The sequence below is a fragment of the Spermophilus citellus genome (assembly GCF_964194105.1).
Source record: "Spermophilus citellus genome assembly, chromosome: 4".
NCBI lineage: Eukaryota > Metazoa > Chordata > Mammalia > Rodentia > Sciuridae > Spermophilus > Spermophilus citellus.
The window spans coordinates 199,866,651-199,891,038 of NC_138185.1; the positions used below are offsets into that span (position 1 = coordinate 199,866,651).

The following is a 24,388-nucleotide window of genomic DNA, read 5'->3' on the forward strand; positions in this document are numbered from 1 at the left end:
GTCCTTGGGAGAGAGAGGAGTTCCTGAAGTGAGAGTTGGCATTATTTTTCTGGTCTTTGAAATTACAACCAGGTCCTCATTAAACGCACTAGAATCAACTTTTGTGGAGATTTTTTGGGAAGGAAAAAAACCTCTCCATTAAGCAATGCATATCTAGACCTACCACTGTAAAGATCAATATTAATATTGATCAAGGTCACCATTACTATCAACTCCAGCAGCAGACAAGATCACTCAGTTTGTGAGGGGAAGTCTTGAAGTTATCTGTGTGACTTCTAAGGCTAAGCTACGGTTTCAACACTCAATGTCACAGCTGTCATAGCTGAGAAAACAGCTAGTTGGTTAACCTGGGTCTCCACATGTTTTTGTCCCAGAACCACAGACTGTATTTGGTTTGTGTCTGCCTGTGTGCAAGGTACAGCCTCACAGACCTATCAGTTGTTGAATAACTGATCTGGTCCCAACCAGTCCACCTCACAATGCTATTGTTGATACCTAAAGAGATAAGGAATATGAGCTAAGGATTTTAGTCAAAAGGCAAAATCCTCTCAAGCGTAAGGGGCTATACTTTGTACAGGAGCTATTTTCTATATTCAGTGTGGTGTTTGGTATAAAGGTGATCAATATTTATTCTATATTGAACATGTTGATTTATGAAGACCAACTGTTAATACCCAATAGGGAATAACAATAGTGAAAACCATTTTTTTTTTCCCTAATCGCATGCCCTGGTACTCCTACCAGTGCCTGTCATTAGAATTTCCCTCCAAATTCCTAGCAATTATCAGTGACCAAGTGTGGCAGGGAATGTCAAGAATAGAACCAGATTCCATAAAAATGTAAACCCAACATTTAGATCAAGTCAAGCTTCTAATTTAGTAGAAGCAATCAAATAATGACTCCTACCTCAGCCGAGAACAAGGCTTGTCTTCTAGGAGTATAAATGTGAAGCTTAGCCAAGATTGAAGCAACTCACAAAGTTAACACTCAAGGGGCATTTGTTAGAAGTCCCAGGGGCCTCTACCTTCAGGCATGGTTGGACCCAAAAGCCTACATCAGCACCTTTCAACTTGTCAGCTCACTTGCTTTCTCTCTCACACTAAGAACTTGGCTCTGTTTGCTTCTTTGGAGTGGTTACTTGACTCTCCTAAGTCAGACAAGCTCTCTCCATGAGCCAGGAAAAGTAGCACCTGACTATCCAGAACCAACCTCTTTATAGGAGATAATGTAAAGGAGAGAAACTTGCTTTTCTCCCAGAGTCCTCATAGCAAATTTCAGGGAAGTCCCAAATGGCTTTGCTCTGCCAATCACCGTAGAAGTTGGATGGTGGACCAGACCTGGGTGGTGTGCCATGCCTCTCTGTGGCAAGGGGCCACTTGGGGCACCAGGAGGCACTGAGATTGACAGTTCCACCCAAATCGCATGGGACAAGGAGGGGTAGTTCCCAACGGAAAGGGGGTGTGGGGCAGACAAAAACAACAGGTGTCCATGACAATAGCACTTGTTCTCAGGTTGCGTGGAGACATGACTTATCCACCAAAACAATCTGAGAAGGATAAAAACAGTAGTGCACTCACATGCCCAAGTGTTGAGTCAAAGCTCTTCAGGAAAAGGAAGTGATCCTATGGTCTGAAGGAGATTCTTTAGAACAAGAGAAAGAGACAAATATTTTGATCAGCCTCCCTCCCTCCTGTTGAAAATTATCTTCATAATCATTTACCTCCAAATTAAGTTCAGGAAACCTACTTGACAAGACAGTGATCCAGAATGTTTGAAATTAGGACCCTTGGGGGCTGGGGATGTGGCTCAAGCGGTAGCGCGCTCGCCTGGCATGCGTGCGGCCCGGGTTCGATCCTCAGCACCACATACCAACAAAGATGTTGTGTCTGCCGAGAACTAAAAAAAAAAAAAAAAATATATTAAAAAAATTCTCTCTCTCTCTCTCTCTCTCTCTCTCTCTCTCTCTCTCTCTCCCTCTCCCTCTCTCTCCCTCTCTCACTCTCTCTTTAAAAAAAAAAAAGAAAAGAAAAGAAATTAGGACCCTTGGGGAAAATCTGGAAGGATCCCTGGTTGAGAGAATGAGCCTGATGGATTGCTTCTTTTTCTTTTTTCTTACAAATAACTTTTATTTCTGATTATAAATGGGATATATTTATTGCAGATGTTTTGGAAAATGCAGAACAGTACACAAATAAAAAATGAAAATCACTCGAATTTGTTAGGGTTGGGGGTGTTTGCAAGTGACAGAAACCCCAAAATAGCCGTGGCTTTAACAAGGCTGAAGTTTACTTTGCTCTCTCAGCTACATGAAGTCCAAAGGCAAACAGTCCAGGCTGGTATGGGAACTCTACTCCTCAGAGACCTCTGGGTGCCCACGCTCCTGCCAGCTTACTGCTCTGCCATCCCCACAGCACGGCCTGCATCAGCTCAGCTGGCAGAGCAGAAATGCAGCAAGGAAGAGAATGGGCAAGAAAGGCAGAGGTCTCCTCCTTTGCCAACTTGCTCTCCCAGGGAAGATTCTCAGAAGGAGAAGCACCTTTCCATACAATCCTATTGGAAATACATAGTTACATGGCCAGATCTACCTGCTAAGGATACTGGGAAATGCAGTCCTTATTCTAAGTAGCTATTTGCCCAGCTAAAATTCTGTGACTATGGAAAAGAGGGAGAGTGGTTTTGGGGGAGACCTGGGGGCCTCTGATAAATCAATGATCATACTACACAGAGATAGTCATTGTTAATAATTTAGTATAGGTCGTGATATACATATAATGCACAGGCCCAGATATGTACATATAGGAACATACACTCTTATATGTAAGCACATGTAAACATATGTGTGTGTGCCTGCATGTGTGTACATATGCATGCATGTATATATGTTTGTGTATATGAAGTTAAGGTCCCACCATATATACTACTTTTGCATCCTGAATTTTTTTTTTTTTTTTTTTGGTACCACGGATTGAACCCAGTGGCACCTAACCACTGAACCACATCCCCAGCCCTTTTTTAAAAAAATTTTTAGTTGTAGAAGGACACAGTACCTTTATTTTATTTATTTGTGTGTATGTGTTTTACAATGTGGTGCTGAAGATTGAACCCCAGCCCTCCCGGTCTCTTTTATTTAGAGACAGGGTCTCCCTGAGTTACTTAGGGCTTTGCCAACTTGCTGAGGCTAGCTTTGCACTCACAATCCCCCTGCTTCAGCCTCCCCAGCTGCTTGGGTTACAAATGTGCACCACGGCCCCCAGCTGCATCCTGCTTTTTAAAAAGATTGCAGACTTTAAATGGTTTCTCTAAAAAATCTATTTTAGGGGGCTGGGGTTGTGGCTCAGTGGTAGACCACTTACCTGGCATGTGTGAGCACCACATATAAATAAATGAATAAAATAAAGGTCCATCAACAAATAAAAATGCATTTTAAAAATCTATTTTAGCATTGAATCATTTAACAGTCATAGGTAGAGTTATTAAAAATTGACTACCCCAAATGTAATACTTTATAATTTTCTTTTAAGTATGTGTTCTTATTTTATAAACTCTGTTTTTAAAAGTTTCTGTAGGCTCTGGGGCTGTAGCTCAGTGGGAGAATGCCTGCCTAGCATGTATGAGGCCCTGATTTTAATCTCCAGCACTGAAATGAAAAAAAAGCTTTTGTTTAACCATTTGTTATGAAATAATTGTAGGTTCACGTGACGCTACGATTCTCTCTCTTAAACCTTCCCCCTGCCACCAATGGTAACATCTTATACAACAATGGTACAACATCAAAACTAAGAAACTGACATTGGTTCAATTGATAGAGCTTATTCAGATTTCACCAGTTATATATGTTGTGTGTGTGTGTGTAGCTCTATGCAATCATGGGTAGCCTTGCATAACCACCACCACAAACAAGAAATTCAACCACACTATCACAAGACCCCTTTGTGTTATTCCTTTACAGCCACACCCATCTCCTTAACCCCCATCCCCAACTCCTGGCAACCACTAATCTCTATAATTATGTTATTTCATAAATGTTACATAAGTGGAGAATTATGCAACATGTATACTTTTCTCTCTCTCTTTTTTTTTACAAAATTTGTTTTAATTAGTATACATGACAGTAGAATGCATTTTTGATACATCATGGTATAATGGAGTTCAATTTCTCATTCTTCTGGTTGTATATGATGTAGAATCCCATTGGTCATATAGTTATTTATGTACCTAGGGTAATAATATCTGATTCATTCTACTATTTTTCCTACCCACATATCCCCTCCCCTCCTTTCTACCTAAAGTAACTCTATTCCCTAGTCTCCCCTACTTGTTGTGAATTAGCATCCACAAATCAGAGAAAACATTTGGCCTTTGTTTTTAGGAGATTGGCTTATTTTGCTTAGCATGATATTCTCTAGCTCCATTTATTTACCACAGATGCCATAATTTCATTCTTCTTTAAGGCTGAATAATATTCCATCATATATATGTAAGATATTTATGCATATATATCTTACTTTTTTATCCATTCACCTGTTGAAGGGCACTTAAGTTGGTTCCATAGTTTAGTTATTGTGAATTGAGCTGCTATAAACATTGATGTGGCTGCATCACTGTAATATGCTGATTTTTAAGTCCTTTGAGTATAAACTGAGATGTGGGATAGCTGGGTCAAATGGTGGTTCCATTCCAAGTTTCCTGAGGTATCTCCATACCACTTTCCATAATGGTTGCACCTATCTACATTCCCACCAGCAATGTATGAATATACCTTTTCCTCAACATCCTTGCCAACATTTATTGTTGTTTGTATTCTTGTTAATGCCATTCTGACTGGGGTGAGATGAAATCTTAGTTTTGATTTGCATTTCTCTAATTGCTAAAGACATTGAACATTTTTTCATATATTTGTTGAATCGATTGTATTTCTTCTTCTCTCAAGTGTCTGTTCAGTTCCTTAGCCCATTTATTGATTGGGTTCCTTGTTGTTTTAGTGTTGAGTTTTTTGAGTTCTTTATATATCATGGAGATTAATGCTCTATCTCAGGGGCATGTGGTAAAGATTTTCTCCCATTCTGTAGGTTCTCTCTTCACATTCTTGATTGTTTCTTTGCTGAGAAGAAGCTTTTTAGTTTGAATCCATCCCATTTATTGATTCTTGATTTTACTTGTGCTTTAGAAGTCTTGTTAAGGAAGTCAGATCCCAAGCCAACATGGTAAAGATTTGGGCCTATTTTTTCTTCTATTAGGTGCAGAGTCTCTGATCTAGTGCCTAAGACTTTGATCCACTTTGAATTTCATGCAGAGTGAGAGACAGGGTTTAAATTTTATTTTGTTACATGTGGATTTCCAATTTCCCCAGCACCATTTATTGAATAGGCTATTTTTTCTCTAGCGAATATTTTTGGTGCCTTTGTCTACTAAGAGGTAACTGTATTTGTGTGGGTTTGTCTCTGAGAGCATGTATACTTCTGAAATTAGTTTTTTAATCGAGCATAATTTCCTTGAGGTTCACCTAAGTTGTTGTATATATTAATAGTTTATTCCTTTTTATTGCTGAGTAGTGTTCCATGGTATGGATGTTTGTTTAAATATTCACCAATTGGAGGACATTTGGGTAGTTTCCAGTCTTTATTATTATGAATACAGCTGCTGCGAATGTTCATGTGCAAGTTCCATATGGACATTCCTTCTGTGGGATAAATGACAAAGGTGCCAATGTTGGGTCATATTATAAGTTTGTTTTGGGTTTTGAAAGAAATGGCCAAACTATTTTCAAGAGTGGTTATATACTGTCTTTTAAATTTAAAAATCTGATATCAACAATTCTTATCATTAAGCATTTCCCATGTTGTTATTTTAAAATATGCTATTCTATTGTATGGCCATATTCTAATGTCCTTAACCAAACTTCTTAATGTTTAATAATTTGGTTTACTAACTTTTGTGTTATAAATGACAGTGAGAAATAATATTGTGGATTTTTAATTATTTTCTTAAAATAAATTAATTTAAAATAAATTTCCAAGCAGGGACATGATATTTCTAAGGGTGAAAAAGGTACTTCAAACACCCCCACAGCAACCTGTGAGAGTTGGGACAAAGTTTCTAAAAGTATTAATATTGCAACACAAATGGCAGCCACAGGATTGGTATCCTTAATATATAAATAGATTTCACAAATCAACTAGAGAGAGAGGGGGAGAGATAGAGAGATAGAGATAGATATAGAGATAGAGATATAGAGAGAGTGGAGCATTAACAGGATTGTTATAGACCAATCAGGATTTACTCATGAGCTAGAGTAACTTTCTCTTTAGAAAGACTACAATAAAATTAATTATATTAATAAGAAAGAAGAGGGCTGGAGTTTTGGCTGAGTGGTACAATGTTCATCTAGCATGCATGAGGCACTGTGTTCGATTCTCAGCACCACATAAAAATAAAATAAAAATATTGTGTTCATCTAAAATTAAAAAATAAGTAAACATTAAAAAAAAAAAAGAAAGAAGAAAGAATGGATATTGGACAGGCAACCAGGATTTCTATCACATATCACATTAGAAAAATAGGGAAACCATTATGACCAGCAGTTCATGAGAAGAAATGCAAATGATCAATTAAAGGAGTTGTATATTATTTTCTCTATCAAATTAACAATATGAAAAAGAGTAATAATTCACAATAACAACAAACACATAAGATGGCTAATAATAAATCTTACTCAAGATATATAAGACCTATATGGGGAAAGTATAAAATTTTACTGAAGACGTAAATAAATGCAGATATATACCATGTTCATGAATAGGAAGACTCAATATCTTAAAGATATTGATTCTCCTTAAATTGATTCATAGATTTAATGCAATCTAATAAAAATCTCAATAGATGAATTTTTTTAAAAAAGACTTGTTTCGTGTGTGTGTGTGTGTGAGAAAGAGAGAGAGAGAGAGAGAGAGAGAAAGCACAAAGGTGCCAAACAACTTAAGACAATCTAAAACAAATAGGAAATGAATTTTTTCTTTTTCTTTCTTTCTTTTTTTTTTTTTTTTTTTTGTGGTGCTGGGGATTGAAGTCAAGGTCTTATGCATGTGAGGTAAGCAAAGCACTCTACCAACTGAGCTATATTCCTAGCCCTAGGAAATGAAATTTTTAACAGAAAACTTTCTTTAAAAAATAAGGCAATATTTAAGATAATGTTAGATTGGGGATGGGTTGTGGCTCAGTGGTAGAGTGCTTGCCTAGCACGTGCGAGGCTCTGGGTTCGATCCCCAGCACCACATAAATAAAATAAAGATATTGTGTCCAACTACAACTAAAAAAATAAATATTAAAAAAATATAATGTTAGATTAGTTTAGAAATAGGCAAATTTAGAATGGAATAACATACAGGGCCCCCAAACAGACTCACATATTATAGAAACTTGACTTTCAATGATGGTTACATTAGAAATTATGGGACGGAGAATAAAAGAAGAAAATTGGATTAACACTTTTCACACTACATAAAAATTAATTCCAAATTATATATTCAGACAAATTTTAAAATATTTAGAAGAATCTGGGGATATAGCTTAGTGTGGAGCACTTACTAGGATGTGTGAAGCTCTTCTTTTGATCCCCAACACCATATACAAAAAATTAATAATAGGGCTGGGGTATAGTTCAGTGGTACAGCACTTTCCTAAGCAATCCAGAAGTCCCAGGCTTTATCCCCAGCACCACTAAATAAATAACTAAATAAAATATTTAGAAGAAACTAAACTTTTTTTTTTAAACTTCGGATTGGGGTATCTTAAATAAGACTCCAAAGTCATTCATTATTAAAAATAAGACCAATATCTTTTAACACACATTAAAATAAAAAAGTCTGTTCAAAGATGTATCACTGTGAATAAGAAGACAGGCCATAAACTGGCAAAAGATATTTATTTATTTAAAAATATTTTAGGTACCAGGGATTGAACCCAGAGGCCCCTGAGCCACATCCCCAGCCCTTTTTATTCATTTTTTAATTTTTGTTTTTAGTTGTAGATGGGTACAATACCTTTAATTAATTAATTTATTTATTATGTGGTGCTGGGGATCAAACCCAGTGCCTAACATATGCTAGGCAAGCGCTCTACCACTAAGCCACAATCCCAGACCTTATTATTTTTTTAATTTTTTATTAGTTACACATGATAGTACAATAATCTTGACAATTCATACATTTGAATCAAATGGGATATAATTTCTCATTTTTCTGATTGTACAGGTTGCAGAATCACATTGTTCATACAGTCACCTATATACATACAGCAATAATAATGTCTATTTTATTCTGCTGCCCTTCCTATACCCCCTTCCCCTCCCCTCCCCTCCCATCCCATCTCTCTACCAGACCTTATTTTTTATTTTGAGACAGGGTCTAAGTTGCTTAGGGTCTTGCTAGTTTGCTGAGTATGGTTTTGCACTTGCCATCCTCCTGCCTGAGCATGCTGAGCTGCTGGGATTACAGGTTTCTGCCACCATCTCTGGCTGGCAAAAGATATTTAGAAAACAACTGAAAAAAAGAATGTCAGTATTCAGGGTATATAAAGAATCCCTATAGGGCTCAGTTGGTAGAGTTCTTGCCTCACATACACAAGGCCCTGGGTTCAAGCCCCAGCACCACAAAAACAAAACCAAAAAAAAAAAAAAAGGAAAAATCCAAATTAAACTTTATTTTCAAAGGCATTTATTTAGGTATACTTATTTAGGTAACAATGTGGAGTTTCAAAGTCCAAGATCAGGTAGCATAGGGGAATAGGGGAACGTTTAGCCTCGAGTGATGAGGTAATGGTGAACGGTGTCATAATGGCAGGAGTATATGTGAAAGGAAGAGATCACATCTTTTTTTTTTTTTAAGTATTTTTTTAGTTGTCAATGGACCTTTATTTTATATATTGATACGTGTGCTGAGAATCGAACCCAGTGCTTCACACATGCTAGGCAAGTGCTCTGCCACTGAGCCACAACCCCAGCCCAAGAGATCACATCTTGAAACAGGAAGCCAGAGAGGGAGAGGGACCACCAGTCTTGCTCCATTGGTAATAATACTTTCAGGAGAACTACCCAAGGGGTTCCATGAGAACTTCCTTAATTCCTTCCAAGGGCAGTGTCCTCAGTGACCTAAGAACCTCCCACGAGGCCCCACCTTTAAAGTCCACAATATCTAGACTTCACTATCACCTCACTAAGGTCTAAGCTTCCAACACATTTTGAGGTACACTTCAAATCATATCCAAACCATCACAGTAGGCAAAGGCACAGAAATTTCACAAAGAACACATGGCTTAAAAACAGTGGCAAAAAAAAGAATAACAACAACTGTGAATCTACCACTACTGTAAAGTAATAATCAGGAAAATCCAAATTAAAAGAACAATGAAAACCAGCTAGGTGCTATGTGCCTATAGTTCCAGCTACTCAGGAGGCTGAGGTGAGAGAATCACTTGAGTTTGAGTTCAAGTCCAGCTCGGGCTACATGGAGAAACTCAGTCTCCAAAAAGCAAAAAAACAAAAAAACCCAAAGAAACATGCAATATCCTTTTATGCCTACCCGACTCTCCAAAATGATAACTGAAAATACTGTGTGCTCATAAGGATCTAAATACTGCTGGAGGAGTACGAATTAATTTAACCACTTTAAAGACTAGACAGGGAGGAAGAGCAGGAGGAAAAGATTAACATTAAATAGAGTCATGAGGTGGGAGGGAAAGGGAGAGAAAAGGGAAATTGCATGGAAATGGAAGGAGACCCTCATTGTTATACAAAATTACATATAAGAGGTTGTGAGGGGAATGGGAAAAAAAATAAGGAGAGAAATGAATTACAGTAGATGGGGTAGAGAGAGAAGATGGGAGGGGAGGGGAGGGGGGATAGTAGAGGATAGGAAAGGTAGCAGAATACAACAGTTACTATTATGGCATTATGTAAAAATGTGGATGTGTAACCGATGTGATTCTGCAATCTTTGTAATGTTTTGAATAACCAATAAAAAAATAAAAATAAATTAAAAAAAAATAAAGACTAGACTTAATTTTCTTTTTCTTTCTTCCTTCCTTCCTTCTCCTTCTGGTATTGGGTATTAAACACACTGATACTTTGTCACTGAACTACATTCCCAACAATTTTTCTTTCTTTCTTTTTTTGAGACAGTGTCTCACTAAGTTATTAAGCCTGGCCTCAAACTTGCAACCCCCTTGCCTTGGTCCTGAGTCACTGGGATTATAGGTCTTCACCTATTTGTGAAGTTAAAAAACACTCATATAGCCTAGGATGCAGCTGTTCCACTTAAAGCTATGCCAAGCTATATACAAGAATGCTCATAGTTTATACTCACTCATCTGCCAAAACCACTGGAAGCAACTCAAATCTGTTGAAGAAAAATGAATAAATTGTGATATAGTCACACAATGGAATACTATGTAACAATGCAAAGAAGAGAACTAAAGACACAGGCAATGACATGGATGATTTTTAGAAATGTTATTTTCAATGAAAAAGGGAAGCTGTACAAAATTCCATTATAAATGCTATATATATAAACAAGTAAAACTAAACAATAAGTTGTTTGAGGATCCCAAATGTATATTTTTTTAAATAAAGCAATGAAATATCAGTAAGAATTTAGTTTATCAGTTATCCTCATATATGGGAGAAGGCAGAGAAATGGGGTAGAGGAAACACAACATTGAAGTGTTAATATTTATTGTATTTTTAAAAATATGCCACATAATTTTTAAAATTGCAGTAAAATAAACAAAATTTACCACCTTAAACTTTTTGTTTACAGTTCAGCAGCATGCTGTGCAATGTAAATGTACAAACATCATTTACCCTCTATCTCTAGAACTCTTCCCATCCTTAAAAAACAAAAATCAATGGGGCTAGGGTTGTGACTCAGCGGTAGAGCACTCATTTAGCAATTTCAAAGCCCTGAGTTGGATCCTCAGCATCACATAAAAAAAATAAATAAATAAAATAAAAGTATTGTGTCCAACTACAACTAAAATATATATAAACACAAAACAATAACAACAAAAACAAAAAACTCCTTCCATCTTTTTTTTTTAATATTTATTTTTTAGTTTTTGGTGGACACAACATCTTTGTTTGTATGTGGTGCTGAGGATCCAACCCGGGCCTCACACATGCCAGGTGAGCAAGCTACTGCTTGAGCCACATCCCCAGCCCCAACTCCTTCCATCTTGCAAAACTATTAACTTACTTCTGGGGTCTGGGGTTGTGGCTCAGTGGTAGAATGCTTGCCTAGCATGTGCGAGGCACTGGGTTCAATTCTCAGCACCACATATAAATAAATGAATAAAATAAAGATCCATCAACATCTTAAAAAAACAAAACAAACAAACAAACAAAACGACAACTGTTAACTTCTAACTTTAACTAGAAATTCAACAAAATTTTCACCTTTTACCCAGCCCCTGGCAGTTACTGATCTACTTTCTGTATCTATGAGTGAACATTTTAGTTTGAGGGATTGGTGTACACACACACACACACACACTATTTTGTATGTATGAAAATATACTTTTTTTCATTTTTGTTGTTTTGAAATTCTGTTCCCCTCCTGTCATGTGAAGTTAAACACTGGCAGAAGATATTTATTTATTTAAAAATATTTTGGGTACCAGGGATTGAACCCAGGGGCACTTAGCCCCTGATCCACATCCCTAGCCTTTTTATTCATTTGGAGCCCTGTCTCAAGACAGTTCTCACTTCTTTCTGGCCCTGCATGGCCCCAACCATACCTGTTTCCCAGTGAAGGTCTAAGTTGTCATGTTCAAACTTTTATCCCGTAAGGACTGGAGAGGGAGTCTAGGAGTACTTTATCACTGAGCTACAGCCTCACCTCTTTTTTTTTTTTAATTTTTAAAATTTTGAGACAGGGTCTCACTAAGTTGACGAAGCTAGACTCAAATTTGTAATCCTCCTGCCTCAAGCCTCCTGAGTTGCTGGAATTACAGGCATGCATTACCAGACTTGGCTCATATTTTGATTTTTTAAAAATATTTTAGTTATGCATGGACACAATATATTTTTATTTTTCTTATTTTGCCTTTTCATTTTCATGTAGTACTGAAGATTGAACCCTCTGCCACTGTGCCACAACCCCAGCCCTTCATATTTTGATTTTTAACGGGTTGATATATGGAAAAGAATGACAAAGCCCCAAATTGGCCAGAATGTAGTAAGCGCTAGCAAGTATGTAAAGTAAAACAATTTTAAAGACACTTTAAGATTTGCACACAACAAAACTGGTATTCTATGACTTTTTATAGCAATTGTTTTCAATTGGTTTCTAATTATTCACTGCTATTATATAAATATGATTCATTTTTGTGTGCTGACCTTGTATCCTTGCTAAACTTTTTCTATTGCTGTTGTTGATCCTTTAGCATTTTTCTATGTAGACAATGCTGTTTTTTATTTTTCTTGCCTTATTGCAATGGTCAGAATTTTGAGGTAATATTAAATTGGAGTGGTTAGAACAGATATCTTCTTTACTTTGTTCCTGATCTTAGAAGTCTTTTACCATAAAGTATTATTTTAGGTGTATGATTTTGTAAACATTCCTTATCAATTGAAGAAGTTCCCTTGTATTCAGAGTTTTCTAGTTTTTAATCATGAAAGGATCTTGAATTTTATCAAATGTTTCTTTTTGCATCTATTGATATAAATTTGTGCTTTTGCTTCTTAGATTGTTAATATGGTGTTTAAATTTATTGATTTTGAAGTGTTGAACCAGCTTTGCATTTCAGGTTTAAATTCTGCTTCACACATATGTATTATTCTTTTTTAAAAAATATTTATTTAGGGCTGGGGATGTGGCTCAAGCGGTAGCTCGCTCGCCTGGCATGCGTGCAGCCCGGGTTCGATCCTCAGCACCACATACAAAGATGTTGTGTCCGCCGATAACTAAAAATTAATATTAAAAAATTTAAAAAAAGATATTTATTTAGTTGTAGATGAATACACAGTATCTTTATTTTTATATGGTGCTGAGGATCAAACCCAGTGCCTCACACATGTGAGGCAAAAACTTTACAACTGAGCTACAGCCCCAGCCCCTGTATTATTCATTTTTAGTGTTGCTGGATTTGATATGCCAACAAATTTGTTGCAGATTTTGGTCTGTAGTTTTTTTGTACTATCTTTGTCCTTTTTTTTTTTTTTTTTTTTTTTGCGGGGGGCGGGGGTACCGGGGATTTAACTCAGGGGCACTCACATCCCTAGAAGCCCTATTTTGTATTTTGTTTAGAGACAGGGTTTATTGAGTTGCTCAGTGTCTCACCTTTGCTGAAGCTGGCTTTGAATTTGTGATCCTCCTGCCTCAGCCTCTTAAGCCGCTGGGATTACGGGTTTACGCCACCGTGCTCAGCTCTGGCTGATTTTGATACTGGTAAAATCTTTCTGGAGGATAATTTGTCAATAGTCAAAGCCTTGAAAATGTGTATGCCTAATTTGTCAAAGCCTTGAAAATGTGTATGCCTAAGGACTTGGCTTTGAGGAATTTATCTCAAGGAAATAATTCGAGCTGGGAGCGGCGGCATACGGGTAATACCAGTGACTCAGGAGGCTGAGGCTGGAGGATACTGCAAAAATACGAGGACAGCCTCAGCAATTTAGCGAGATCCTTTCTCAAAATAAAAAGGCTGGAGATGTAGCTCTGTAGTAAAAGGCCCCTGCATTCAATCCTCATGACAGGGAGGAAAAAAAAAATAGAGATTCCTATTACAGATTTTGGGTTCAGATAGACCTGATACAAGTGTGAACTACTCCCTTTCTTAACTGCTTAAATATTGTGGGTCTGTTTCCCTTGTAAAATGGGGTAAGATATCCATTTCACCGGACTGAAGAAGAGTCAATTCACACACAGTGCCCATTACATGATAGGCCTGAAGTAAATGGTAGCTGTTAATACTGGGTAGGTCGGCAAGTCTACCAAATCGGAGGCCATCATCTTTGCTCCCGTATTAGCTCCTATTATGAAATCCTTGTAAACGGGCTCTCTCTTCATCCCCTATTCCTCTCTCTTCCATCAGACGTGCCAAGCCGCGGGAATATAAAGGCAAAATAGATAACGGTCCGGTCTTCGCGAGATTGAATCCATTAGGGAGACGGGAGCAATCAGTACCATACAATAATCAACACTATAAAGGGGCGTCTTCCCAAGGAGCAGCAGGCCCTGGACGCCCACTTGCAGCGTTTGATTCAGGACACCAGACGGTCATCGAGCTGCGGGGCCAGGAAGGAGGGCGGAGACTTCTCCCGCGCGGCTTCGGGTTGCTGAGAGCCAGCGTAGAGGCTTGCCGTTACCATAGCAGCAGAGTAGCCTTCCCCAGCCACACCGCCTCTTCAGGCGGGACGGGTCACCCCAGCTCAGTTTCAGAACCCTCAGAAAAACCACTTCCGGCCGAGGCGCACCGTGGAAAGCGAACTACCAGAGCTCCGTGTCTCTGATTGGCCCAAGCAGATGAAAGGGGCGTACCTTCTGTCTCTCAAACCGAAGTTTTCTTCTGGGAGCGGAAGTTGACCTTTCCCGCCCCGGAAGTGCAACCCTGGGTCTTCCAGGTGTGGATTCCGCCTGTCACCAAGATGCCGGGAGCCGCGGCGAAGGGCTCGGAGTTGTCCGAGAGGATCGAGAGCTTTGTGGAGACCCTAAAGCGGGGTGGTGGGCAGCGCAGCTCGGAGCACATGGCTCGGGAGACCCTGGGGCTGCTGCGCCGGATCATCACGGACCACCGCTGGAGTAACGCAGGTGAGGCAGACCTGCCTGGTTCACGTCCCCGATCCCTGGGCTAAGTTACCCAGGCAGCATTGTAGCTGCTCTGTCCCACACCCTCTCTCTCGGGATGTAGGGGAGCTGATGGAGTTGATCCGCAGAGAGGGCCGGAGGATGACGGCCGCGCAGCCCTCGGAGACCACCGTGGGCAACATGGTGCGGAGAGTGCTCAAGATCATCCGGGAGGAGTATGGCAGGTCAGGCTCACCGCCTGGGCTCTGGGTTGGACGCAGTGACACTTTTTGCATGTGCTCTCTGAATACTTAGAGCAACTACTGTTGCTGAGCAGCACCTGTTGCTTACTTGACTATGCCTCCTCCCCATTTGGGTCTTGTTGCCCCCGTAGACTGCGCGGAAGCAGTGACGAGAGCGATCAGCAGGAGTCCCTGCACAAACTCTTGACATCCGGAGGCCTGAGCGAGGATTTCAGCGTCCATTATCCCCAACTTCAGTCCAACATAATTGAGGCGATTAATGAGCTGCTCGTGGAGCTGGGTAAGATGTCTGAACACTGGGTGGTCCCAACAGGTCACAAGGGATGAGAAAACAGAAGCAAGCCCCTGGAAGTCGTTCATCAGCAGAGGTGGGAAGGATGACCCGTCTTCTGGTTCCTTGATTAGGAGTGGGTGGAATAGGCAGCAGGACTAAAGTAATCTTCCCTACTTTTCCTGACAGACCAATCCTTTATAGGCTGCAAATCCTCTGTCTCAAAGACTCTATTAGGATAGGGCTTTATTTTCATTTCAAAGAAAATAAAGTTCCTAAAACCACACTTGCTACACCCTCCCTTACTAAACTTTCTCTTATATATATTTTTTTCTTCATACATATATATCTTGTCTCTGTGATCCAAGAGACCTACAGATATTCATTACAGAGTTCCTCATAGGGTAAAAAGACTAGGTTCTATCTGTGGCCCAAACTACTGCTTCCAAATTCCTTCTCCATTTTTCTCTTGCTTCCCTCTCTCAGGTAGAGGTTGTTGTGGCCACCTTTTGGAGAAAGAGTTCTTTTAGGAAGGAGCTGTTTACCTCACAGTCAGCACTTTCATGTTCCCCAGATTGCTTACTGTCTTCAGAGCAATTGTAAGAGCCAGCATTGTGGCAGGGAGAGAGTTGATGAGCAGGAATGCTGCTGGAAAAGGGATGCAGGCTAAGATCTTAGGAAGTAGAAAATCCCAGAGGAGGGGAGCTTTTAAGAAATTGTGACATTTCATTTTAAGCCCATTAACCTGTGGTACTAGATTCTGCCAGGTGGGCAGTTTATGTGAAGGGCAAACATCCTTGTCATACTGTTGTCATATCTGTGATGTGGCATAGTGGTTTCATATTTTCCTTACAAAAAAATGTTTTGCAGAGGGCACCACGGAGAACATTGCAGCCCAGGCTCTGGAGCACATCCATTCCAATGAGGTGATTATGACCATTGGCTTCTCCAGAACAGTGGAGGCCTTCCTCAAAGAGGCTGCCCGAAAGAGGAAATTCCATGTCATTGTGGCAGAGTGTGCTCCTTTCTGCCAGGTAGGGGGACTGTTAGAGTTGCTAAGAAAAGTGAAAAATGAGGGAATAAAAGAGGGATGGGTGGAAGTAAAACATTAACAGAATTTTCAAGTTGTTCATCTGGTGAATATTTTCAATCTATAATTTAAGAAAGTTGGGTGACACTATTGGGTCCAAGAAGAGATAAACTGGTTCTTTTAGGAATCAAAAGAGGGTAATTTACTTTGGGGATGATGGGTGCTTGGACTGATCTCACCCAATCCTTAAGTAAATAATAGGTTTCAAAAAGATAAATATGTAAGGATGCAGGATGTTGTAAAAGAATGAGCCAGGAGCTGTTGTGGCAGCTGTGCTCCATTATGCAAGCAAGTTGTATTTCCAGTTTTGTGGCTACTCTAGTGCTGCTATGGAGTAATATATATTTATTAGCTTTCCCTGAGCTTTCCTGCGGCTCATAAGAGAATACCCATCATAGGCAGAAAAGGGAGTTATCTTTTGGAAACTGGCTGCTGGATATGCCTATAGCACAGCATTCCGCAGGTCCAGGTACATCTGAGAGCTCTTTTTCATTGTTTCTTTCTCTCACAGCATCAGCCTTTCCCTCCTATTGCAGGGTCATGAAATGGCTGTCAATTTGTCCAAAGCAGGTATTGAGACTACTGTCATGACTGATGCTGCTATTTTTGCTGTTATGTCAAGAGTCAACAAGGTTGGTATCTTTCAAGTTACTGTTGAATTCATGAGGATTATATTTTTAAAATACTGATATTTTTTCCTTCTCTTAATATTTATGGTAAGAGAAAAAAGATTCTAGTTAACCCTTTGAAAGTATATACTTAGGCATTTTAAGTCTATTAACTGATTTTCTTTCCTTTTTATCTGCATCACTGCTCTTCACTTGGAGTAGCATCTAAATTTGGTTAAAGAATTGAAAAAATAGAAGTAGAATCGAGCTAGGAGTGTCAGCTGTTAGGGATTGGCTACAGGGTTCCTGCCCTAGGCTCAAAAGAACTTGGCAATAGTAGATGGTAAATAAAGAAGACTCCTGGCTTCTCGAGAGGTATGGCAGATAGATTCCAGAAAAGACAGGGCAGAGAGCAGAAGGCATTGCGGTTTCCTGCTCCATGCTCCATTCATTCTTTCCTTGGGAAAGCCAGAACTTTATAGTACTAAGCCTAGGCTCACTTTCCACCTGCTGGTCTGTGCTTTCTCAGGGTGCCAAGATGGAGGCCTGAGCATTCACCCTGTGGTGGCCAATGGCCCCCAAGATGGCTTACATTTTTCTTCTTGTCCCAAAGGTGATCATTGGCACAAAAACCATCCTGGCTAATGGTGCGCTGCGAGCTGTGGCAGGAACCCATACTTTGGCACTGGCAGCAAAGCACCATTTCACACCACTCATCGTCTGTGCACCCATGTTCAAGCTTTCCCCACAGGTATGTCTCTAGCTTGTAGGCAACAGAAAGAAGGAAGCCAGAGTGTAGGCTTGAACTTGGCTTTCAACCTACTCATTCTACTCAATGGATTAGACCCAGTAGAGGATAGAAAGAGCCACAGAAGTCTTGATCCAGAAAGCACAATTGATAGTTATATCCTGCCAGTTTTAGAAGTCAAAATTATAATGTCAGGACAATATGGACTAAGGAAAGGCCTTGTGCATACAGTTAACACCCCACCCCCCCATTGCCCCAATCATTTCTGAAAATGCCTAGCAGGTTGAAAGTAGGGTCATAGAATTGGTCCTATTCCTCACTGTCATAAAGGCCTGTCTTTATGGCCTGAATACAAGCAGTTGCTAAGTAAAGAGCCATTTTGTCAGTGATAAAAACTATTTGCATTGAAAACAACCTATTTATATGTCTCTGTATTTTTTAATTGAGATAAAATTCACATAGCATACAATTAGCCATTTTAAAATGTACAATTTAGTGGCATTTAGTACATTCACAGCATTGTGCAATTACCATTCTCTAGCTTTACAACTTTTTGTCATCCCAGAAAAACACCCTGTACCCATTAAGTCATTGCTCCCTACTCCTCTTTCTCCATCTTTTATTAACCACTAGTCTGCTTTCTGTCTATGGATTTGCCAATTTAGGATATTTTTATATTAAAGGAATCATACAATATGTGATATTTTGTTTCTGACTTCTTTCACTTAGCAGAATGTTTTCAAGATTCATCCATGTTGTAACGCATGTCAGAATTTCCTTTTTAAGGAAAGATTCCATTGGGTACACCAGAATTTATCCATTCATTTGTGGATGGGCATTTGAGATGGTTCCTTTTGGCTTTTTAAATAATGCTACTTTAAGCATCTGTATGGGCATATATTTTCATTTCTCTTAGGTAAATTAAGAGTGGAATTGCTAGGTCTCTTTTAAATTTTTTTTTTTTCCTTCCTAGTTCCCCAATGAAGAAGATTCATTTCACAAGTTTGTGGCTCCTGAAGAAGTCCTGCCTTTCACAGAAGGTACTGAAGAGTGGAGTGTGTGTGTGTGTGTGTGTGTGTTTGGTCTTTTTGTTGTTGGGGTGGTTAGTAGGATTGAGTACTGGAAAGGTGTGTTTTTTTATTATACTTCTTGTGAAGACTTTATATTTAGCAGCTGAGAGTGCTTAGGGACCTGAGCTAGTCCTTTTAATTTGTTCTTAGACTAGTATGTGTTAGCTGAGTTCTTGGGGCTATGGTTGGTTGGAGCACTCAGCATTAACTGGGTTTGGCTTTGCACATGATTTGAAATACAGGCAACAATTGCGTAGGAAACTTTACCTGTGTTCATTTGCTGTAGGGAGTCATTTTGGTGAACTGACTGCCAAAGGAGCAAGCTCTGGAATGTTCCTACTGGTAAAACTCACCTATAGCCTGGATGCCCTGATATATCAGGGTCTTTTTCTCTGCTCAATGAACCTGCTGCCTCCTAAGCAGTTAAGCTGGCCCAAAACACTCTCTAAGCACAAAGCACAATATGTGGTATCCTAATTTTTGGAAGTTGAATAATTTCATCCCTTTATTTAAATACCCACTCTTTAAGAAATATGTATTAAGCACCATCATGAGGCAGATATAACAGATATAACAATTATAAGGCCCTGTTTCCACAGAGCTTTCACTCTGTGTGAACAACAGACAAGAAATGTCAGGTCCTGGGATACTTTAGGAAGAAAACAAAAGGATGTCTTAGAAAGTGGCTAAGGTACTAACGAGATTGGGCAAGGGTCTTCATGAGATCACGTTGCCACCAGGTACTGAATGAATAGAACCTGCCATGTGAAGATCAGGGCAAGGATTTTCTAGGCACTGGTACAGGAGCCTGAGATTGGTAATATACTTTCCCATCTGGAAAAAGATGGCCATATGGCTGGAAATTTGTGAGCATCGGGAGAGTACAAATCATAATGTGGTGGGGTGGAGAGAACAGATTTTGAAGGTTGCAATCTCGAGTTTGAATTTTAATTCAAACTCTCCAATTTGAATTGGACAGTTTTAAGCACAGAGAATTATGGTCTGGAATCCTGTCTTCCAGTTTTTACTTTGCCACAACTTCCCTTCCTAGGTATTTACATGCCTGCATTATTGAGCCTAGGCTCCATATGCAACTTAATTCTTAGAGTAGGAGCCTCAGCTTTATCTTTAGCAGTTGTGATTGTCTTTCAGGGGACATTCTGGAGAAGGTCAGCGTTCACTGCCCTGTGTTTGACTACGTTCCCCCTGAGCTCATTACCCTGTTTATCTCCAACATCGGTGGGAATGCACCATCGTACATCTATCGCCTGATGAGTGAGCTCTACCATCCTGATGACCATGTCTTATGACCACCACTTACTCTAAGCAGAAACTGCTTAGTCACAGTGGAGAGGAGACTCGGTGCTGCTGCTACAATGCATCCTCCTAGCAGTGGGGGAGTGGACAGAGTAAACCTTAAAAACTTGATCCTGTTTCTGCCTTTTTAGTCATCCCAGAACAAGCCACACATCCAGGACTGGCTCTTGCCTTTTAGGTCTTAAAAGAGCAGCAGGGCTTTGCCTATTGATTTTGGAGCCTCTTAGTGCCTGGCTGTGTCTGTTTCAGGGACTTCAACTTTCTGGTTCAGTGGTGTGTTAAACATAACACTGACTACCTTGCTGGGATACAAATTTTTGCTCAGAAATGGCTCCCACATCTTTTCCTAGGCTATGCCAATAAAAGCTACTAGAAGGCTCCCAAGATTGTTGTCCTGAACTCCGACTGAACTGAAATAGTAGCAGTAGAACCATTTTCATGTTATCTTAGAGGGCTGTAGTTAGAAGGGAAAGTCTGAACATAGAAGTACAAATGAAAGTATTTACAGTTTTCATAATTCACTGGAATTGGCCCCCAATAATTCCTCAGTAATCTAGTCAGTGGTTCCAAGATTGCTGATTATCAGAATCACCAGGGAGCTTAAAAAAATACACCATTTTGCTCCCTATCAGACCTACTGCATCTGATCTTTGGGGAATCTTGGGAATTACTTTAAAGCTTCCCAGAAAAGGACCCTCTTAATGTCCCTTTACTAGGACCGTAAATTAGAACAATTAAAAGGCAGCCTCCACTTCTAGAATTGTGTGTACAAACACTCAAAGATAAGAATGTGCCCCTGGCCAGCGCAGGCAGCCAACTAAGGGTTGCTTGAGTGAATTTCCTAAGGTACCAAATAAAACACAGACACACAATTTACCTTTAATTCAAGCCCTGGGACAGCTCCTCTGCCCTTGGCCTCAAGCCCCCCAAATGGGAGAGCAAGGAATATCACAAGAGGTTGGCGAGAGGGAGCTAGCACGTTTGGGAGTGGGCTTTTATTGGGGGACTCTCATTTTTTTCCATCCAAAAAAGGTCAAGGGGGGCAGGTTACAAGGACAGGTAAGGTAATTTGACCCCTGGGGCTATAAGAAGGCAGGCCTACGCATGAAGACACATTTTGCGACATTTTACAACTTCCAAGATCCGGGTTGCTATCTGGGGCCATTTTGGTGTGTCCTGATCATGGGAAGTGACCGATAGAGCCTCAACCAATCAGGGAAGGAAAATGCCGGTCACATGGCGTGGCACCTCCCACAAGAATGTTCAGTGTCACATTTGTAATGTCATGGCTAAATGTTCAACAATAAAAGAAATGTTAAATAAGTATGACATTTTCACTGTGGGACATTATGTATACAAGCAATAGAGGTTTCAAAAGGGTGGCTTGAGAGCACTGAAAGCATTTTGGATGGTTCACCTAGCACTTAATTTTAATTAGTTACCAATACTGAACAATCTGGAGATTGCCCATTTAAGAAATTCAGATTTCGTACTTTTCTTGAAAACTTAGATTTTGCAACTCCTAACCCACATTCCTAAGTGGCAGGATTAGCATCTGATTCCACTGGATTGAAAACTTCCTGTTGAACTTAGCTTGTGTGTGCTCTTGGTCTAGGCCCTGCGGGCAGATGAGTTGTTACCCTTTAAAGATGGGCTAGAGGGGCTGGGATATAGCTCAGTTGGTAGAGTGCTTCTCACAAGCACAAGGCCCTGGGTTCAATCCCCAGCACTAAAAAAAGAAAAGAAAAAAAGGGAATAGATTTGTATGGAAGTTTGTTTTAATATTCTGTAAGTTAAAAACAAGCTGGGGTGGAAGGAACCAAGCTGTAGGACAAAATGCATAATATGACCCTTCTTCCATTAAAACAAAAGAAAATTATATGATTTATAGTTTTAAACTAAGACATCACTCTGAGTGATCCAGATGATCTGCCATCTTTAGGAACTAGTCATTCTGAAATAGGACTACCTCTTGTGGCAGTGATTGGGTGGAGGGAGGGAGCCTAGGAACCCGCCCCTAAGAAATCTGGAAAGGTGGTTTGATAACCACACTTGGGTCAACACTGGTTGGAAGTAGGTTATGAGGGAAAGGCTTCTGGTCTGGTAGACAGGCTCTGCCTTGGGTTTCATCTTCCTGACAGGGAAAAACAAGACCAAAGTTGTGTGACTCAGAAGTGCTTGACTCACTCAAGCCTCTGTCAATTATTCTTTCAAGCATCTAAGACCCCACGCTTTCTCAGTGAAGTGGCTTATGGCTACCAATTATGAGCAATTGTCTCCTCTGAAGGCACCAATTCTAAGGCAATTCACTTGGGTACAATTGTGTGGTTTGGAGGAAGAGCAGCAATGAGTCAAGGAATTTAAATCTGTTCCTGGCTCCAAAAATGCTTTATGATACTTGTTCTTTGTGCATCTTAGTCTCAGTGTCTAAAATTAGCACTAACATCCTTCCCAGGCATGACTGAGATGGATGAAGGTTAGAAGCCATCTCATTGGGCCAACTCTTCAGTGCCTAGCACAGAACTGCAGGAATGCATATTCTTCCAGATCTTTATGCTCTCAATTACATAAATTTCCACAACGCTTTGTTTCCTTATTTCCCTTTCTCCCTTTTTCTATTTGAGGAGGTGAAAATGTTGGAAAGAGAAAAATCGATCTGAACCTTCCACATCAACTCTACCTAGAGCTTGGGCCTGGCCCTCCTCCCAATCCTGCAGAACCCAGGGAAAAAAAACCCTTGAAGAGAATGAACACAAATAGGGTTCCATGGATGCAAAAGTCTTCCTGAATATGCTAAATAAACCAAGTTAGATAACTAAATGCAGTTTGTAAAGACGCTCTTTCCCACGGTTTCTATCTTCCAAGTTGGGCGGAGGGCAGGAAAGGCACAGTTCTTGGAACTCGAATAAGGAATAGAAATTCCTAATTTAGCCTCAGAAGAGAAGTCTTTGAAAAATACTCTACCAAGAAAAACTTAAGTGTAAAGTGATACCTCAAAGAAAGATTGCCGGGACCCATAGGATTGTACATTTCAGAAATGTGCTTCAAAATCATTTCTCAGAGCAATCCATTGTGACAGTCTTTGGGTTAATGAAAGCCACTGGTCACATGGGTCATCACTGTTAAGTGGCTCTGCAACACTATAAATGTGGAACTCAGAAAGTACATCGGAACTGCTTAGCACATATAGTATAAGACCATTATTGTAAAGGTCACATACTGTCTACCTGGTCTTTGCAAAAACTCCCTCTATAGATCTACACCTCCCTGACAAAAAAAAAAAAAAAAAAAAAAAAAAAAAAAATATATATATATATATATATATATATATATATATATATATGATATTTGGAAGTGTTTTTTATCTGACCTATTTCTCTCTTTTTTTTGTGTGTGTGGTACTCAGGATTTGAACACAGGGCCTTCCACATGGTAGGCAAGTACTCTATCATTGAGCTACATCCCCAGCCCTTATTCTTTCATTTGCCAAATTGCTGTTCCAGGATATTGTGCAATGGCTAAGCATTTAGTAAAGAGTCTGAGTGTTCAGTCTCTGCACATCACTCACACAATGGAAGGTAGCCTTTGAACCTCGCTGCACTTCAAATGGCAACCATATGATGTTGCTATTAAATACTGTGCTAAAGAGAAGGATCCTTTAGGTGGTGACACGTCCCCCTCCCCACCACCCCAGGCATGTTACATTTAGAATTAAGACCTGCCTACAGAAGAAAGAAGCTACTCAGTGGTGAAAACACAAAAACTTGATTCCTACAATTCCTAATTTATATATATTATTCTACAATTTAAAGAAAGCTACTGCAATAAAACAATCTTCCGAACATCAGAGCTAACTCCAAATTGCTTTTGGGGGGCAGGAGATGGAGGGGCATCACTGGCCATTTCTTGTCTTTGTAGTAAACAGCATGTTGCAAGGCCAAGGTCAGGCAAGGTGGCCAAGTCTCCTTTCTTCAGATTGCTGCTCAAGTCACACTAGCTCACTGGCTCAGTTTGTTCACAGGTAAGACACTTAGATCCCACATCGATGATTAGGTCACCTGAACTTCAGGAGAGGTCTCTGGATGAAACTGAGTACACTGTAACAAATGGGCATGGGATCAAGAAGGTTAGAAAAGGGCTGGGGATGTGGCTCAGGTGGTAGCGCGCTCGCCTGGCATGCGTGCAGCCCGGGTTCAATCCTCAGCACCACAAAGATGTTGTGTCCGCCGGAAACTAAAAAATAAATA

The 24,388-nt window shown here is 39.8% G+C and overlaps 1 protein-coding gene across 4 annotated transcripts; it reads left to right on the top strand.

The window, feature by feature from the left end:
* Positions 1 to 14,569: 14,569 nt before the first annotated feature.
* On the top strand, positions 14,570 to 23,450 carry EIF2B2 (eukaryotic translation initiation factor 2B subunit beta). 4 transcript variants are annotated; one of them, XM_081292566.1, is made up of 8 exons: positions 14,570 to 14,798; positions 14,899 to 15,019; positions 15,169 to 15,317; positions 16,179 to 16,342; positions 16,935 to 17,030; positions 17,620 to 17,757; positions 18,728 to 18,794; positions 22,766 to 23,450. In XM_081292566.1, exons 1-8 carry the CDS (start codon positions 14,636 to 14,638, stop codon positions 22,927 to 22,929), a joined length of 1,062 nt encoding a protein of 353 aa, XP_081148692.1. In that variant the 5' UTR covers positions 14,570 to 14,635; the 3' UTR covers positions 22,930 to 23,450. The 4 variants fall into 4 exon arrangements, with proteins under 4 accessions (XP_081148692.1, XP_081148695.1, XP_081148694.1 ...); XM_081292569.1 differs by having other exon boundaries at positions 16,179 to 16,234; XM_081292568.1 differs by lacking the exon at positions 22,766 to 23,450 and adding an exon at positions 19,960 to 20,252 and having other exon boundaries at positions 14,571 to 14,798.
* The last annotated feature ends 938 nt before the right edge of the window (positions 23,451 to 24,388 follow it).